At 44.8% G+C, this 18,685-nt stretch overlaps 1 protein-coding gene across 1 annotated transcript in view; it reads left to right on the top strand.

The window, feature by feature from the left end:
* PPM1D (protein phosphatase, Mg2+/Mn2+ dependent 1D) overlaps positions 1-18,333 on the top strand; it is a 27,225-nt gene extending 8,892 nt beyond the window's left edge. Inside the window, exons 2-6 of the mRNA XM_081346645.1 lie at positions 1-38; positions 1,348-1,472; positions 2,033-2,223; positions 6,188-6,433; positions 16,699-18,333. The exon at positions 1-38 is cut by the window's left edge and continues 191 nt beyond it. Coding sequence (XP_081202771.1) covers positions 1-38; positions 1,348-1,472; positions 2,033-2,223; positions 6,188-6,433; positions 16,699-17,259 — 1,161 coding nt within the window. The 3' untranslated portion in view covers positions 17,260-18,333. The remainder of the gene's footprint in view (positions 39-1,347; positions 1,473-2,032; positions 2,224-6,187; positions 6,434-16,698) is intronic.
* Positions 18,334-18,685: the final 352 nt, after the last annotated feature.

Below are 18,685 nucleotides of genomic sequence, written 5' to 3'. Positions count from 1 at the left end.
CCAAAGGAGAGGCAGCGGATTGAAGGCCTCGGGGGAAGGTAACAGCTCTCACTGGCTTGTTCAAGACGTGGGTTTTCCTGTTTATAAGGTAGTCCACGGCTTATGACTAAAAATAGAGCCCCAAATTTCTGTTGCTAAGCTAAGTGAGTTTTGCCCCATTTTACGACCTTCTCACAGTTGTTAAGTGAGTCCCGCAGTTGTTTAAATCAGGAACATGGCCGTTAAGTCAATCTGGCTTCCCCCGTTGACTCCTTATGGTGAGTTTTGCCCCATTTTACGACCTCCTTGCCACCGTTCTTAAATGAATCCCACAGTTGTTTAAATCAGTAACATGGCTGTTAAGTCAATCTGGCTTCCCCCACTGAAGGTCGCCAAAGGGGATCAGATCACCCCAGGACACTGCAAACCGTCGTAAGTACATGCCAGTGGCCCAGCCTCTGAATTTCGATTACGTGACCATGAGGATGCTGCAGCGGTCATAAGTCAGATTTTTCAGTGCCGTTGTAACTTCAAACGGTCGCTAAACAAATAGTTGTAAGTTGAGGACTACCTGTATAATAGGTGTCTCTCTTTAACCTCACATTCGTTAAGCATATCTGGTTTTATCGCATGGCTTGTTCAGGCAACCCATATTTGAACAGGTTCTTGCTTAAAGCAGTTATTACGGCTTAGTTCAGCATGGGAACCATTTTAATGGCAAGAGGAATCCAGGTCCTAAGGTGGTGTATTTCCTGGGTGAGATTTTCCCCAAGTCTCAGAATTTTAATATAGGGGGTCCTCGACTTGCAACCACAGTTGAGCCCCAGACTTGTGTTGCTAAGCGAGACAGTTGTTAAGTGAGTTTTGCCCCATTTGACGGCTTTCCTTATTACAGTTGTTAAATGAATCAATGCAGTTAAAGTAGTCACACGGTCGTTAAGTGAATCAGGCTTCCCCCAATGACTTTGCTTGTCAGACGGTCGCAAAAGAGGATCATGTGACCCCCGGGACGCTGCAACTGTCGTGTATACGAGTCAGTTGCCAAGCGTCTGAATTTAGATCATGTGACGGCGGGGGTGCTGCAACGGCTGTGTGAGAAACGGTCATAAGACACTTTTTAACTTCAAACAGCCACTAAACGAACGGTTGTAAGTCAAGGACTACTTGTACCTGTGGAAGACGGGCAGTTTCTCTGTTAACCAGGCCAGGTAGGGCTTTATAGGTATCAACCATCACCTTGTGTCATAAATTGTAGAAATGTATTTAGTACAAACTGCCTTAAAATGGTTGTTTCTTTTAAACTTGGCCTTCCACTCCTCCGCTTGATTTAATTCCCCCCTCCACCTTCGTTCTCTCCATTTGTTTTAGTGTGATCAATAAATCCGGTGTGAATCGGGTGGTCTGGAAACGGCCTCGTCTCAGTCACAACGGCCCCGTGCGACGGAGCACCGTTATTGACCAGATTCCCTTCTTGGCAGTGGCCCGCGCCCTTGGTGAGTAGCCTCCGGGAAGAGTTAACGGAAGGATGTGACGGTCGGCTGAAATTTGGACTCAGTTGTAGTCGTAAGTCGAGGACTACCTGTTTAAGCTCAGAAATTATCTAAAAACAAAGCCTCGGGACCCATATGCCTGCCAGCATCCCTAAGCAACTTGGTAAAGCAGGGATGACACAGCAAAAGGTGGCGTGGAAGAGAGTCCTAGGAGATGTTGTGGCTGATTGGTTCTTTAGCAAACGGGTCCCCAACCTGTGGGCCACAGCCCGGTAGTGGGCCGTGGCCTGTTGACCACTAGGCCATGGGACAGGCTTACCAGTGTGTATGTGTGCGCGCGCACACACTCGTGCTAGTGCCATGGCCACGGGGTGTGAAAAAAATGTTTCAGGGAAGGTTGCTTTACCCAGAGAAGATCATGCAGACCTCCAGTTTCCTGCTTGCAATGGGCCAGACGAGGGAAATCCAGTTGGGTGGATTCTGAAAGGACTCGAATGAACGTTTGCCAAAAGTTAACTCTTGAAACATAATTATTTTAATAAATCCATGTCTCTTTTATTCAGGTGATCTGTGGAGCTATGACTTCTACAGCGGGGAATTTGTGGTCTCTCCAGAGCCGGACACGAGTGTACACACGCTAGATCCTCAGAAGCATAAATATATAATTTTGGGGAGTGATGGACTGTGGAACATGATCCCCCCCCAGGAGGCTGTTTCCATGTGCCAGAACCACGAAGAGAAAAAGTATTTTATGGTGAGTTGTCAGGACTTCTGTTTTTTTTTTCTTTGTGCTGCTTCAAATTTCGTATTTTGCCTCTCGTCTTTTTCATGGATGAGTCTGTTGTATGTTTTGGAGAAAGAGAAGACAGGTAGTCCTCGACTTATGAACACAGTTGAGCCCCAAATTTCTGTCACTAAGCGAGATGAGTGAATTTTGCCCCCGTTTTACCACTTTTCTCGCCACGGTTGTTAAGTGAAACATTGCAGTCGTTGTTAGGAACACGGTTGTTAAGCGAATCCGGCTTCCCCACGGACTTTGCTTGTCAGGAGGTTGCAAAAGGGGATCACTGCAACCGTCATAAACATGAGTCAGTTGCCAAGGGTCTGAATTTTGATCACGTGACCCTGGGGATGCTGTAACGGTCGTAAGTGTGAAAAATGGTCATAAATCACTCTTTTCAATGCTGTTGTAACTTTGAGCGGTCACTAAATGAACTGTTGTAAGTCAAGGACAGCCATTTGTCTGAAATGGTATAGGGTTTCCTGTCTGAGCAGGGGCTTGGACTAGATGACCTCCAAGGTCCTTTCGAACTACTACTACTACTACTTCTTCTTCTTCTTCTTCTTCTTCTTCTTCTTCTTCTTCTTCTTCTTCTTCTTCTTCTTCTTCTTCTTCTTCTTCTTCTTCTTCTTCTTCTTCTTTCTTCTTCTTTCTTATTCTTATTATTATCTGTAGAAAGGGTCAGGGACCTATCCAGATACACACATAATTTTCCTGACTAGAGGCATTGATTGCTATAACCCAAAGTCTTCAACTTTTAAACCCCAATTGAGAGTAGAATTTCAGTTGGTCAGAGAGGCCATTGTTAAGTGAGTCATGGCTGATTTTGCGACCTTTTTTCCATGTTGTTAAGCAAATTGTTGTTAGGTGAATCATGCAGTTGGGTTTTTTTTGTAAACATTTTATTAGTTTTCTAATTTTGCAATCATAAAATACTTAATAAACAACATGTCTGGGTTCATTGGTAATTCAGTGGTACATATTACCTTTCTCAGTCTAATTCCAATACTGCACCATCCAATAATAATAATAATAATAATAATAATAATAATAATAATAATAATAATAATAATAATAATAATAATAATAGTTGGAAGGGACCTTGGAGGTCATCTAGTCCAACCCCCTGCTCAGGCAGGAAACCCTATCCCATTTCAGACAAATGTCTGTCCAGTGCTTCTTTGATCCTCTTCTTCCGGTGGTATGCATTTTTTGACACTGGGCAAATACAATTCTTGTTACTGTTAATACATATACAATTAAATATAAACATCTTCATCGCATTTTTCTGGTATTATACATAATATCAATAATGTCAGTTTATAATATCTTTTCTAGCCAAAACAGATCTCAAATGCATTTGCACTTAAAATCTATTTCTTCCATCACTATCCTATTTTTCCCCGCTTTTTTTTTTTAAAAAATTCCCATCAGTGTTCAAAATATCTCTATCGCTTATAAGCAGATGATACCACTCTAATAGCAGAAAGTGAAGAGGAACTAAAGAGCCTCTTGTTACAAGTGAAGAAGGAGAGTGCAAAAGTTGGGTTGAAACTAAACATTAAGAAAACCAAGATCATGGCTCCGGCCCTCTCAATTCCTGGCAAATAGATGGGGAAGAAATGGAGGTAGCGACAGATTTTATTTTCCTGGGCTCCAAGATCACTGCAGATGGGGACTGTAGCCAAGAAATTAAAAGACGCTTGCTCCTGGGGAGGAAAGCCATGGCAAATCTAGACAGCACACTAAAAAGCAGAGACGTCACCCTGCCAACAAAAGTGCGTATAGTCAAGGCTATGGTCTTCCCAGTTGCAATGTATGGCTGCGAAAGTTGGACCATAAGAAAGGCTGAGCACCAAAGAATTGAGGCCTTTGAACTCTGGTGCTGGAGAAGACTCCTGCGAGTCCCTTGGATTGCAAGGCGATCAAACCGGTCAGTCCTAGAGGAAATCAACCCTGACTTCTCTTTAGAAGGCCAGATCCTGAAGTTGAAACTCAAATACTTTGGCCACATAATGAGAAGGCTCACTGGAGAAGAGCCTAATGCTGGGAAAGGTTGAGAGTAAGAGAAGAAAGGGACGACAGAGAATGAGGTGGCTGGATGGAGTCACTGAAGCAGTAGGTGTGAGCCTAAATGGACTCCAGAAGATGGTAGAGGACAGGAAGGCCTCGAGGAACGTTGTCCATGGAGTTGCGATGGGTTGGACACGACTTCGCAACTAACAACAACAGTCGCTTATAATTTTCTCATATTATATTATATCTGGGTAACCAAAAGCTTCCCTTATTCAAAGCCTTTTAGAATTTTTATATTTCCCATCTCGTAACAAAATATAATATTCCAGTTAGAAATCCTATCCTTCTAGTTACGACAATACTTTTATTTCTAACAGTTATCTATTTTCTTAACCTTGTTCAAATATCTGTTTAATAATATAATATCCCGTCTATCGCTTATAGTTTTGGGCGGTTTTTTCCAGGAAACAGTCTTAAAGTTATAAAGAGAGGATAGAGTCTCACCCTGTTTCATCTAAGCTGCTCAAAAGTTGCTCGTTAGTGCTTATTTCCTTTGGTTGTTAGCAGCTTCTGAATGTAGCCAGACTTTTCCCCACCGGTTTTGAAGGGCTTCCTCGGATCAAACAAAAGGGCCGCCACTCCTCTGCGATCAACGAGCGTCCCCTCCTTCTTCATCACCTCTCCAGGGTGACTTGATCCTTTTTAGGGTCCCCAGTGGGGCAAAATAGAACGCAGAAGACGGAGCCCCATATACCTTCGTCCATTACGCCGCAATGTCAAACTGAAAATCCGGATCATGCAGTTATTAAGTGAATCTGGCTTCTCCCTCCCCCATCTCCCCAAATGATGGAATGGCTTGATGGAAACTGGATGGGAAGATCACAAATGGTGATCACATGATCCTGGGATACTGTGAGCCTTTTAAATCCATGCTGGTTGCCAAGTGGCCGAATTTTGGTCATGTAACTATGGCGGTACTTTGGTTGTAAGTCAGTTTTATCCAGTGCCGTTGTAACTTCAGATGATCATTAAATGACCATGTAATTTGCAGACCAGCTGTATTCTTTATTCAAGCAAGTAATTTGTGCTTATTCCTATTATCCTGTGCCCTTATCTTCACAAACATCTGTATATGCATTCAACGTTTGTGGTTCCTTAACTGTCTCCAATACTGGAGGTTTTCAAGAAGAGACTGGAGAACCATTTGTCTGAAACGGTACAGGGTTTCCTGCCTGAGCAGAGGGGTTGGGCTAGAAGACCTCCAAGGTCCCTTGCAACTCTTACTCTGTTATTCTCCCTTTCTGCATTATTCACACGTAGAGGTATTTGCAGGGGATGGTCAAAAAGGCAAGATGGTTGCTGATCCATAGGACTGAAACTTTTACATTTGCACCCATTTTGCCTAAAAATGGTATGGGCTTTGAATAAGTAATCCTGGCCAGGAGCTTGATTGGAATTCTGGGAATTGAAGTCCATCTATCTTAAAGCATCCTGGTTGGGGAATTCTGGGAATTGAAGTCCACCCCTCTTAAAGCACGCTGGTTGGAGAATTCTGGGAGTTGAAGTCCACCCACCTTAAACTGTGTTGGCTGGGGAATTCTGGGAGTTGAAGTCCACCTACCTTAAACCATACTGGCTGGGGAATTCTGGGAGTTGAAGTCCACCTACCTTAAACCATGCTGGCTGGGGAATTCTGGGAGTTGAAGTCCACCCCTCTTAAAGTGTGTTGATTGGGGAATTCTGGGAAGGCCACTCCGGTTAAAGCATCCTCTAAATATGCCAACGTACATCGTTTGCAATTTTCAGCGGCAGCGCAGAGATTTTAAACAGATTTTGTATACCTGTCGTACCTACCACAGCTTTTCGGAATAGTGACTTGCCTTTTTCTTCTTCTTCTCTTCCCCGCGTCTGACCCCCAAAGGGAGAACATCAACAGTCCTTGGCTAAAATGCTGGTCAACCGAGCGCTGGCCCGGTGGAGGCAGCGCATGCTTCGTGCCGATAACACTAGCGCCATTGTCATCAGTATATATTCTGGCCGAAGGTCTTGGAGTGGCTGTCTGCAAAGCCAGGAGGAATTATGCTTCAACTTGGCCGAAGGACCTTCATATAACAGTCCCGAAACATGGACGATCAACCATTCCCAATGCTCAACTGCGCCAGCCAAGGTAAAATGTGATTTTTTTAAAAAAAGGCTCAAGGGCTGAGAGCTTTTAAAACGATGTTAAAAATGGGCAACAAAGAGCCGTAGTGGCGTAGTGGTTACAATGCAATATTGCAGGCTATATCTGCTGACTGCCGGCTGCCAGCAGTTCGATTTTCAGTCTTCCTTCCTTCCGAGATCGGTAAAATGAGGACCCAGATTGTTGGGGGCTAATATTTTGACTCCGTAAACTGCTTAGAGAGGGCTGCAAAGCACTGTGGAGCGGTATATAAGTCTAAGTCCTATAGCTATTTTCCCACTTAGAGTTTTAAGTGCATTTTGGAAGAAAAAGTCCAGTTTATTTTATGCATAGCTATATTAAAAGGAGGGACGCGGTGGCTCAGTGGGTTAGGACGCTGAGCTTGTCGATCAGAAGGTCAACAGTTTGGCGGGTCGAATCCCGAGTGCCGCGTAGCAGAGTGAGCGCCTGTTACTCGTCCCAGCTTCTGCCAACCTAGCAGTTCGAAAGCACGTAAAAATGCAAGTAGAAAAATAGGGACCACCATGGTGGGAAGGTAACAGCGTTCCGTGCGCCTTTGGCGTCTAGTCATGCCGGCCACATGACCACGGAGACATCCTCGGACAAGCGCTGGCTCTTCGGCTTTGAAACGGAGATGAGCTCCGGCCCTTAGAGTCGGAAACAACTAGCACGCACGTGCGGGGGAACCTTTACCTTTTACCTATATTAAAAGGACTTCAGGTCGTCCTTGACCTACCACCACATTTGGGACCAGAGTTTCTGTTGCTAAGCAAGGCAGTTGCTAAGGGTGTAGCATCCGATTTTTAAGATCTTGGTTGTTCAGCGAAGAACTGCAGTTGTTAAGTGAAATAATAATAATAATAATAATAATAATAATAATAATAATAATGATGATGATGATGATGATGATGATGATGATGTTGGAAGGGACCTTGGAGGTCATCTAGTCCAACCCCCTGCTTGTCTGGTTGTTAAGCAAATCCGGCCTCCCCCATTGACTTTGCTTGTTGGAAGCCAACTGGGAAGGCTGCAGATGTTGATCACGTTGACCCCCTAGGATGCTGCAACCTTTGTTAAACACGTGCTGGTTGCCAAGGGCCCGAATTTATTTATTTACCGGTATTTAGTTATTTATTATTGGGACTTATATGCCACCCTATCTCCCAAAGGACTCAGGGCGGCTAACAACAATAACATACAATAAATACAGAAGTTAAGATAAAATTAAAATTAAAGGCCTCTGTACAATAAAATTAAAATTAAAATAAATTAAAAACTAGAGTTAAAAAAATTTGGATCACGTAACCACGGGGATCTGCAACGGTTGCATAAGACGCTTTTTAAAGTGCCGTGGTAGCTTTGAATGGTCGTTAAAACGAATGGGTGTAAGTGGGGGGACTGTCTGTATTCAAAAATAACCAGTAGGTGAGTCACCTACTGCCATTTTAGAATTTAATCGGCTCCCTTGGTTGAGTTAGTCAGCTAGAGAAATTAAAATGAATGAATGAACGAACCTTGGAGTCCTAGTGGGCGATCACTTGACTATGAGCCAGCCGTGTTGCAGCAGCAATAGCCAGAAAAGCTAATACAATCCTGGGTTGTCTAAACAGAAGCATAGAATCCAAGATCACGCGAAGTATTAGTACCGCTTTATAAAGCCCTAGTAAGACCACACTTGGAATGCTGCAGCCAATTTTGGTCACCACACCACAAAAAAGATGTTGAGACCTTGGAAAAAGTTCAGAGAAGAGCAACTAAGATGATCCAAGGCCTGGAGACTAAAACATGCGAAGAACGGCTGCGGGACTTGGGTTTGGCTAGTCTAGAGAAAAGAAGAAATAGGGGCGACATGATAGCAGTGTTCCAGTATTTGAGGGGCTGCCACAAGGAAGAGGGGGTCACATTGTTCACCAGAGCACCAGAGGGAAGGACGAGAAACAATGGTTGGACACTGACCAAAGAGAGAAGCAACCTGGAATTAAGGTGAAACTTCCTAACAATGAGGACAATTAACCAGTGGAACAGCTTGCCGCCAGAAATCATGGGCGCTCCATCACTTGAGGTTTTTAAGAAGAGACTGGACAGTCACTCGTCTGACTGTCCTGCTTAAGCAAGGGGCTGGACTGGATGACCTCCCAGGTCCCTTCCAGCTCTATTCTATTTTACTATCAGACTTCCAGTGTTCCCCGCCCCCAGGCAGGAAGACAGCCAGATCTGTTTTTTGTTGTTGTCTGATTACAGACTTTCTAGTCCTCAGCATATATTTGGACTCTCTGCGATGTGCGGCAGCTGCCACATAGCCAACACAGTGCTGGGCTGCATCAACAGAGGGATGGCATCAAAACAACGAGAAATAATAGCACTGCTTTACTTTGCACTAAGGAGGCCACACTTAGAATGTTGGGTCCAGTTCTGCTCACCACGTTGTAGAAAAAATGCCGAGACCCTAGACAGAATGCCGAGAAGAGCAAGAAGGATCCCAAAGGTGCTTTTTCAAGGAGGCAACTGGACTTCGTTTTTTCTTTGAAGACGTTTCGCTTCTCATCCCAGAAGCTTCTTCATCTCTGACTGGATGGTGGGGAATGGGAGGATTTATACTCCTTGCAGACAGCTGTGTATACAACACAGTCCTTTCAGCAGTTCCAGGAAGGCTCCACTCCCATTTGCACCGCTCAGGCGACCCTGAGGACACAGGTAATCCTCCAAGTGGCCTCAACGACCCTCTCGAAGAAGGCAAACGACCAGCTGTCTGCAAGGAGTATAAATCCTCCCATTTCCCCACCATCCAGTCAGAGCTGAAGAAGCTTCTTGGAGGAGAAGAGAAACGTCTTCAAAGAAAAACAAAGGAAGTTCAGTTGCCTCCTGAAAAAGCACCTTTGGGACAACCCTGACCTGGATGACTGAGAATCTCCATAGACATTTGTACTAGTGAGGCCAGACATGGAATAGATCTGGTCCAGTTCTGGGTACCATGATACAAGAAAGATGCTGAGACCCTAGAACAGGGGTGTCAAACTCAATGTCATTGAGGGCCGCATCAGCATTGCGGTTGCCCTCAGGGGGCCGGGTGGGTGTGGCCTGGGTGGGCGTGGCCTACTGGGTGGGCGTGGCTAAAGTGCGTATGGCCTACTGGGTGGGCATGGCCAGCTCTACATCGTTCGCATCAAGGGTGCCTATGGGGGCCTGGGCAGGAGTGGGACAGATCTGAGGGTCTCTGGCAGAAGGAGGGTCTCTGGGCCAGGGCCAAGGCAGTGGGGGCCGTTCCCTCACTCTTTCCAGGATGGCTTTGCGGGCCACATGAAACCACTTCACAGGCCGGATCCGGCCCCTGGGCCTTGTGTTTGACATGTCTTCCCTAGAAAGAGTGTGGAGAAGAGCAACTAAAATGATAAAGGGTCTGGAGGCTAAACTGTATGATGAACTAGGTATGTCTAGCTAGCCTATCAAAGAGAAGGTTTAGGAGGTACATGATAGGTGTCTTCCTGTACTTGAGGAGTTGTTACAGAAAAGAAGAGGGTTAACCTGTTCTCCAAAGCACCTGAGGGCAGGACAAGAAGCAATGGATGGAAGCTCATCCTTAGGAAGATCCAGCCCAGAAAAATGAAGAAGAATTTCCTGACAGTGCAAAGGATTAATAGATGGAGTACTCCATCATTGGAGGCTTTTGAAAATGGACCGGACAAACATGTGACCGGGATGATATCAAGTCTCTTGTCTTGAGCAGGGGGCTGGACTAGAAGACCCCTAAGGTCTTTCCCAACCCTTCTTTTGGGCCAAGCCTTTCTGGTAGTTTTACAGGACAAGAAGCAACGGATGAAAACTAAACAAGGAGAAAAACAACCTGGAACTAAGCAGAAACTTCCTGACAGTCAGGACCATTAACCAGTGGAACAACCTGCCTCCAGAAGCTGTGAATGGAGTCTGGAGGATAAACCATATGATGATCAACTGAAGGAGACACTGGAAGTTTTTAAGAAGAGACTGGACAGCCATTTGACTGAAATGGTATAGGGTTTCCTGCCTGAGCAGGGGGTTGGACTAGATGATCTCCAAGATACCTTCCAACTTTATTATTATTATTATTAGACAATCACTTCAATATGAGCCAGCAGTGTGCTGCAGCTGCCAAAAAAGCCAACACAGTGCTAGGCTGCATTAACTGAGGGAGAGAATCAAGATCAAGTGAAGTACTAATACCACTTTACAATGCTTTGGTAAGGCCACACCTGGAATACTGCATCCAGTTTTGGTCACCACGATGTAAAAAAGATGTCGAGACTCTAGAAAGAGTACAGAGAAGAGCAACAAAGATGATTGGGGGACTGGAGGCTAAAACATATAGGGAACGGTTGCTGGAATTGGGTATGTGTAGTTTAATGAAGAGAAGGGTGAGGGGTGACATGATAGCAGTCTTCCAGTATCTCAGGGGCTGCCCCAAAGAAGAGGGAGTCAAACTATTCTCCAGGGCACCTGAAGGCAGGACAAGAAGCAACGGATGGAAACTAGTCAAGGAGAGAAGCAACCTAGAACTAAGGAGAAACTTCCTGACAGTTAGAACAATTAACCAGTGGAACAACCTGCCTCCAGAGGTGGTGAATGCTCCAACACTGGAGGTTTTTAAGAAGAGACTGGACAGCCATTTGCCTGAAATGGTATAAGGTTTCCTGCCTGAGCAGGGGGTTGGACTAGATGACCTCCAAGGTCCCTTCCAACTTCTTCTTCTTCTTCTTCTTCTTCTTCTTCTTCTTCTTCTTCTTCTTCTTCTTCTTCTTCTTCTTCTTCTTCTTCTTCTTCTTCTTCTTCTTCTTCTTATTATTATTATTATTATTATCATCATCATCACCACCACCACCACCACCACCACCACCACCACCACCACTGCGATCACCACTTCTGGAATTTTACTGGAATATTCCAAAATGACCAGATTGGGACAATCCAGAAGAAAACCAGAATGATATGGTGTTCTACGGGACAGAGGTCCCCAACCTTTGGGGCACCAGGGACCGATTATGTGGAGAGAGGTTTTTCTGTGGACCGGGTGAGTGGTTTTGAGTGGTTTTGTGTGCTGCCTGCATCCTGCGGATGGGGCTTTGCTTGTTTGTGCGAACCGGTTGCTGGCATGCCGTGGCCCGGTACTGGTCCACAGACCGGGGGTTGGAGATCCCTGTTCCAGAATGTTCTCTTTCCCAAGGTGGTGTCACCCACCTCCAGGTTTTGGAAGAATTTCCTCTCCAAATGAATGTATAGTGGTCCCCTTTTGCAACCATAAACGAGGAAGCCAGATTCACTTAACAACTGCAGTGATTCGCTTAACGACTATGCCAGGGGTAGGCAAGCTTGGCTCTTTTATGACTCGTGGACTTCAACTCCCAGAATTCCTGAGCCAGCCATGCTGAGGAGAAATGGAGAGGTTTCCATGCTGAGCCATGCCGGCTCAGGAATTCTGGGAGTTGAAGTCCACGAGTCATAAGTCATAAAAGAGCCAAGCTTGGTCTATGCCAAGAAAGATAACATGAGGCCAAACCCACTTAAAAACTGTCTCGCGTAGCAACGGTAGCCTTGGGCTCAGCTGTGGTCATAAGTCGAGGACCGCCTGGAAAAGGGACTTGGGGCTCTTGCAAAGTGTCAGGGTGGCATTGCCCTGCGGTATCCTCTTTGTAACCCGGTGCCCTCTCTCTTGCAGAAAACCCATCTGGGTAGAAGGAGAGGCAAAGGGGTGCCAAGCCGGGGCAGAAGGAGGAGGTGGGGCCTTGGACCAGTCAGAGTAATGGCCCGGGGGCAAAAGAGATACCCTTGTCATGGAGGAGAATAAATGTAAATAGGTCCTCAGCTGGAGTCCCTTTGTGTGAGTTTCTTTTGGGCTGTGTCTGTGAGATTCTCAGTCCTCCAGGTCACAGCTATCCCAAAGGTGCTTTTTTTTTCCTCAAAAGGCAACTGGACTGTTCTCTGTTTTGCTTGGAGATAATAATAATAATAATAATAATAATAATAATAACAACAATAACAACAACAACAACAATAACAACAACAACAATAACTATTTATTTGACTTATATACTGCCCTATTCTCATAGGACTCAGGGCGGTTTACAGGGCAATTAAAACAATAATAATAATAATAATAATAATAATAATAATAATAATAATAATAATAATAATAATATTGGAAGGGACCTTGGAGGTCATCTAGTCCAACCCCCTGCTCAGCCAGGAAACCCTCTACCATTTCAGGCAAATGGCTGTCCAGTCTGTTCTTAAAAACCTCCAGTGTTGGAGCATTCACCACCTCTGGAGGCAGGTTGTTCCACTGGTTAATTGTTCTAACTGTCAGGAAGTTTCTCCTTAGTTCTAGGTTGCTTCTCTCCTTGGTTAGTTCCTATCCGTTGCTTCTCATCCTGCCTTCTGGCGGGGCAAGTTTTGCTTCTCATCCAAGAAGCTTCATCACTTATGAGGGTGTGTGTGTGTGTGTGTGTGTGTAGGTAAGGATAGGCGCTGATAGGTATAACACAATATACCTACTGTATTTCCCTGGAAATAAGATTTATCCTGAAAATAAGCCCTAACTTGACTTTTACGTGTGCGCCGAATATAAGCCCTACCGCCAAAATAAGCCCTAGTTAAGACCTGCCTGCTCCGTCCCACAGTCTGCTTGTACGAGGTGGGGCGAGGCTCACACGTAAAAATCAAGCTGGGGTGGGGATGGAGCCGCCCCACGCACCTTGCACCCACTTACCTTAGGAGCGCCACAGCTAGGCCTCCCTTGCCCTGACACCTGTCGTGCTGCTACCCGACTTCTTTTGCGACCGGATGCCACGTGGCGCATTGCGCTGCTGCCACCATTCGCTACAGATCCCTGTACGGTGCTGCTTCTGCCGCTTGCGGCAGGAGGCTGCCTGGTGCTGGTGCCACCACTCGCGGCAGGAGGTTGCATGGCGCTGGTGTTGCCACTCACAGCTGGATGCCACATGGCACGTTGCACTGACTGCAGAAGTCAAGCAGTGGCACAACAGGTGCCGAGGTTCTGGAGGCCTGGCTGTGGCGGTCCTAACGTAAGCCTGTAAGACTTGCCCGAAAAATAAGACCTGGTGCCACTTTTGGAAGTAAAAAAAAATATGACTGGGTCTTATTTTCAGGGAAAGACAGTAGAGGTAGTCCTTGACTTACAATTAATTTAGTTCGAAATTACAACAGCATTGAAAAAAGGGACTTATAGCAAGCGATAGCACTTAGAGTTATATACCGCTTCGCAGTGCTTTACAGCCCTCTCTAAGCGGTTTACAGAGTCAGAATATTTGACCCCAACAATCTGGGTCCTCATTTTACCGACCTCGGAAGGATGGAAGGCTGAGTGAACTTTGAGCCAGTCAGGATTGAACTGCTCGCAGTTGGCAGAATTAGCCTGCAATACCACATTCTAACCACTGCGCCACCATGAGAAGGAAGGAAAGAGAAAAGGGAGGGAGAGAAAGAAAGGAAGGAAGGAAGGAAGCAATAGCAATAACACTTAGACTTATATACCGCTTCATAGTGCTTTTACAGCCCTCTGTTGAGCAGTTTACAGAGTCAGCCTATTTGCCCCCAACAATCTGGGTCCTCATTTTACCGACCTCGGAAAGAGGGAAGGCTGAGTCGACCTTGAGCCGGTCAGGATCAAACTGCCAAACTGCTGGCAGCCGGCAGTCAGCAGAAGGAGCCTGCAGTACTGTGTTCTAACCACTGCGCCACCATGGCTCTTATGACCATTCTTCACACTTATGACCGTTGAAGCATCCCCATGGTCACTTGGTGAAAATTCAGACGCTTGGCAACTGACTCATAATTACGACAGTTGCAATGCCCCGGCGTCATGCAACCGCCTTTTGCGACCTTCTGACAGAGAAAGTCAATAGGGAAGCCCGATTCACTTAACAACCATGTTACTAATGTAACAACTGCAGTGATTCACGCTGGCTGAGGAATTCTGGGAGTTGAAGTTCACAAGTCATGAAAGGGCCAAGTTTGAAGACCCCTGATTTAATCAGTCAGATGTTTACCTTTACATTTCTTTATTTACTGTTGTTTTGTTGCTAGGTCACGTCCCACTCTTCGCAACCCCATGGCACGCCAGCCACCCCCGTCTTCTACTGTCTCCCGGAATTTGGCCAAATTCATGTTTATTGTATCGATGACACCATCTAACCACCTCATCCTCTGCCACCCCCGTCTCCTTTTGCCTTCCATCTCTTTATTGATATCCCGGCTTTATTAGTTTTACCAATAACTCAAGGCGGAGAACATATCCAACACACTTTCCTCCTTCTATTTTCCCCACACAACAAACCTGTTAGATGGGTTGGGGTGAGAAAGGGGGACTGGCCCAATGTCACCTAGCCGGCTTTCATGCCTCACCGTCTCTTGATGATTGGCCCAAAGTTACCCAGATGGCTTTCATGGCTAAGGCGGGACTAGAACTCACCGTCTGTTGGTGATTGGACCAAGTCATCCAGATGGCTTTCAAGGCTAAGGCGGGACTAGAACTCACTGTCTCCTGGTGATTCGGCCAAGTCACCCAGATGGCTTTCATGACTAAAGCGGGACTAGAACTCACCGTCTCCTGGTGATTGGCCCAAGTCACCTAGATGGCTTTCATGGCTAAGGTGGGACTAGAACTCACCGTCTCCTGGTGATTGGCCCAAGTCACCCAGATGGCTTTCATGGCTAAGGTGGGACTTGAATATTTTTCACACGACCGGTGTGGCATCCCCATGGTCACATGATCCAAATTTGGGCCCTTGGCAACCGGCGTGTATTTATGACAGGGACACGTGATCAGCGTTTGTGGCCTTCTCAACTGATTTCCAACAAGCAAAATCCATGGGGGAACCAGATTTGCTTAATGACTGCACGATTCACATAACACTTAATACAATTTAACAACTGTGTCCGAAAAGGTTGTAAAATGAGGTACAAGTCATTTAACATCAGTCTGGCTTAGCAAATGGAAATTTTGGTCTCAGTATGTGGATAGTACCATTTTGATTGCATGAGGATTCACGTTGGAAAAGTGCTGGCCAGTGTGCACTCATTTACCAAATCGATCTCTCTCAATCCATTGCAGCCCTTTCCAATTTGATTTCTTCAAAAATATTTGGAGATTGAAACACTCAGAATTCCTGGCGAGGCGGGCTGAAGGAATTCTGGGTTTGCACATTGTTGTTTTTTTAAATGGTTGGGAGGGGTCAGTTTAGTGCAAAGTAATGAATTTGTATAAACTTCCTGGGATGACCTCCCAATTTTTTTTTAACAAAAGTGAATTATTAAACAGAACGGAAAATAACGTATTTTTGTAATACTTAATATGTTTTGCCTGGAATGTGTCCTATTAGAGAATATAAATAGAAGGTCTAATTTCTTACTTTATTAACTTTTTTTATTTCTCTGTTAAGAATTCTGTCATAAAGTCTGTTTCACCATTCTGGCAGTTGCAATCCCGGCACGTCAGAATCGGTTTGACAAGGCAAATCATGGGGATGTGGGTGAAAGTAAGATTTACAACTGCCATCCAGGTTGTTCTTAAGGGAAAAAAAAAGAAATATTACACAACAGAATCACAGGGTGGGAAAGGTCTTCCAGTCCAACTGTCAGGAAATTTCTCCTTAGTTCCAGGTTGCTTCTCTCCTTGATGAGTTTCCATCCGTTGCTTCTTCTCCTGCCTTCGGGCACTTTGGAGAAGAGCTTGACTCCCTCTTCTTTGGGGCAGCCCCTGAGATATTGGAAGACTGCTATCGTGTCACCCCTAGTCCTTTTCACTAGACTAGACATACCCAATTCTTGCAACTGTTCTTCCTATATATTTAGCCTCCCCCCACCTCCCAATCATCTTTGATTAGGGTTGTTGGTGGTTTTCTTGGAGACATTTCATGACCCAACTAAGTGACATCATCAGTTCCAGGATGGACAGAGCCACAATCTGGACAGTAGTTTCTGACATGGGTGGCACCCTGCCCCAGAATTTGTGCCGTCCATCCGCAGTTGCTAGGACAGCTGCATGTAGGCAGGATACGTACCTGCCTTCCAATGCTTTGGGGAATACTGTAGGTTGGCCCTGTCTTCCCTGCAACAGATATTGGAACACCGCTATCGTTATCACACACACACACACACACACACACACACACACACACACACCCTTCTTTTCCTTAAATGGAAAGGAATTTTTGAAATTGAAAACGGTGTTCTTCATTTTTTTTATTTTTAAATCCCATTAGGTCGTAGATGACGACGTGTGGCCCCGGTTGAGTTCCTCGGAAGGCCTCCCTTTATTCTCCTGTAGCAATGCCACCGTGTCGGGCAGACCTCCGGAGCCACCCGGTGAGCTGACGAAGGACAACGATGGTGTAGGAGAAGCTTGCTTGAGAGAGGTGGTGCCGCCGGACGAGAAAGGCAGCAAAGCGCTCGGACTGTGGGCACATGACTCGCACGCTCAAAACCCACCAGGGACTTTGTCCCCTTCCAACGCCAGGAATGTGGGCCCAGACCCCAAATCTGTCAATGTCTCCCCGACTGAGGCGTCCAAATTACAGGAGCCAGAGAGGACCCCACCGGTGGCCAGCTTCAAAAGGACATTGGAAGAATCCAACTCGGGGCCTATGGTAAAGAAACCTCGACGCGGGCTGAGCCGAAACGTTGGGGGCCAGCCCGAAAGCCTTTCTACCACCTCCCAGCATAAAAACACCAACAGACTGGCCATCCGCCGAAGCGTACGTGGACAGAAAAAGTTGGGGAGCCCCTTATTCCATCAACCTAGGAAAGCTCTGTGTGTTTGCTGAAGCTTCTCTCTCTTGTCCAGAATTCCACCCGCATCTGGAGATTTGCAGATTAATTTGAAGCTGCGATTCTGTTCTCCACTCACATTTTAAAAAAACCCCACAAAAAACCCCATCATTATTTTTTTAATGTAGAAGAAGGTGGGTGTATTCAGGCAGCTTTATCCCAACCTTTGAAATCCCCTCCCCCTTGTAATATAACTTTGTAGACTTTCTTAGGAGATTAAAGAGGTTGCTGTAAAATACAAATATATATATATATATATACACACACATATATATATATGTGTGTAAATTTATATCCCTTCATGCAACTTGTAGTCTCCTTCCCTGGGTTCTTGCATTTATTGTTACAACAAAGGTTAAAAATAATAATAATAACAAAACAATATAAAACTTGCGTTTGGATGCTGGGTTGTTGTTATTGTTTTTAAATGGTTGGTGTGTGTGTGTGTGGGTTAATTTAGTACAAAGTAACGAATTTGTAAAAAAACTTTCTGGGATGACCTCGCAACTTTTTAACAAAAGTAAATTATTAAAACAGAACGTATTTTCGTAGTCCTTAATAACAATTTTGCCTGAGAATGTGCCCTATTAGAGAATATAATAAAAAGGTCTATATTCTTCCTTTTATTAACTCTTAGATTTCTCTATCCAGAATGAAACGTACGCTGAAAAGATGTTGAGCCTTTATAAGAGTTTCATGATAGGTTCTGTGTTTTAATTAAATTAATTAAAATGCTATGCAGTACTTAGGTCTAGCTGTATATGCATTTGGTTTTTGATCGTTTGTTTGTTTGTTAAGACGAAGGGCCAGTATTTTAGCTAAAAAAAAGTTTTTCTCCATCATTTGGGCTCCCAATTTCTGGGGGCTGCTTTTTTGAAGTTCTCTTTTGGTGATATACTTGGAATTATGATATACATTCCTTGATGGACGCATGAGATATTTTACTGTTCCAACCATTGATGGCATACTTAATGTTGACCACAAGAGGTTTTTAAGTTATTGGGATAGTTTTCTAGTTTTTCTTTGCATATGTTGTCGTTGTATACCTACAATAAAATAAAATGGCTAAAAACCTGTCTGGTGCTTTCTGGGTTTCTTTTAAAAACAAACTATTTTTAAACATAGCTGCAGCTCAGGTTTCCCGTAACCGCTTTTTTTTTTGAAAGAACCAAAAAAACAACCTTCAACACAATAAAGCCAGAAAGAAAAAAAAACTGCCTGTCTGTTTATTTATCCTATCTATCTATCTATCTATCTATCTATCTATCTATCTATCTATCTATCTATCCATCTATCCATCTACCCACCCATCCATCCTCTATCTATCTATCTATCTATCTATCTATCTATCTATCTATCTATCTATCCATCTACCCACCCACCCATCCATCCTTTTATCTATCTATCTATCTATCTATCTAT

Source organism: Vipera berus (assembly GCF_964194415.1).
Source record: "Vipera berus genome assembly, chromosome: 1".
NCBI classification, from domain to species: domain Eukaryota; kingdom Metazoa; phylum Chordata; class Lepidosauria; order Squamata; family Viperidae; genus Vipera; species Vipera berus.
This window is presented reverse-complemented; position numbering and strand designations above follow the sequence as displayed.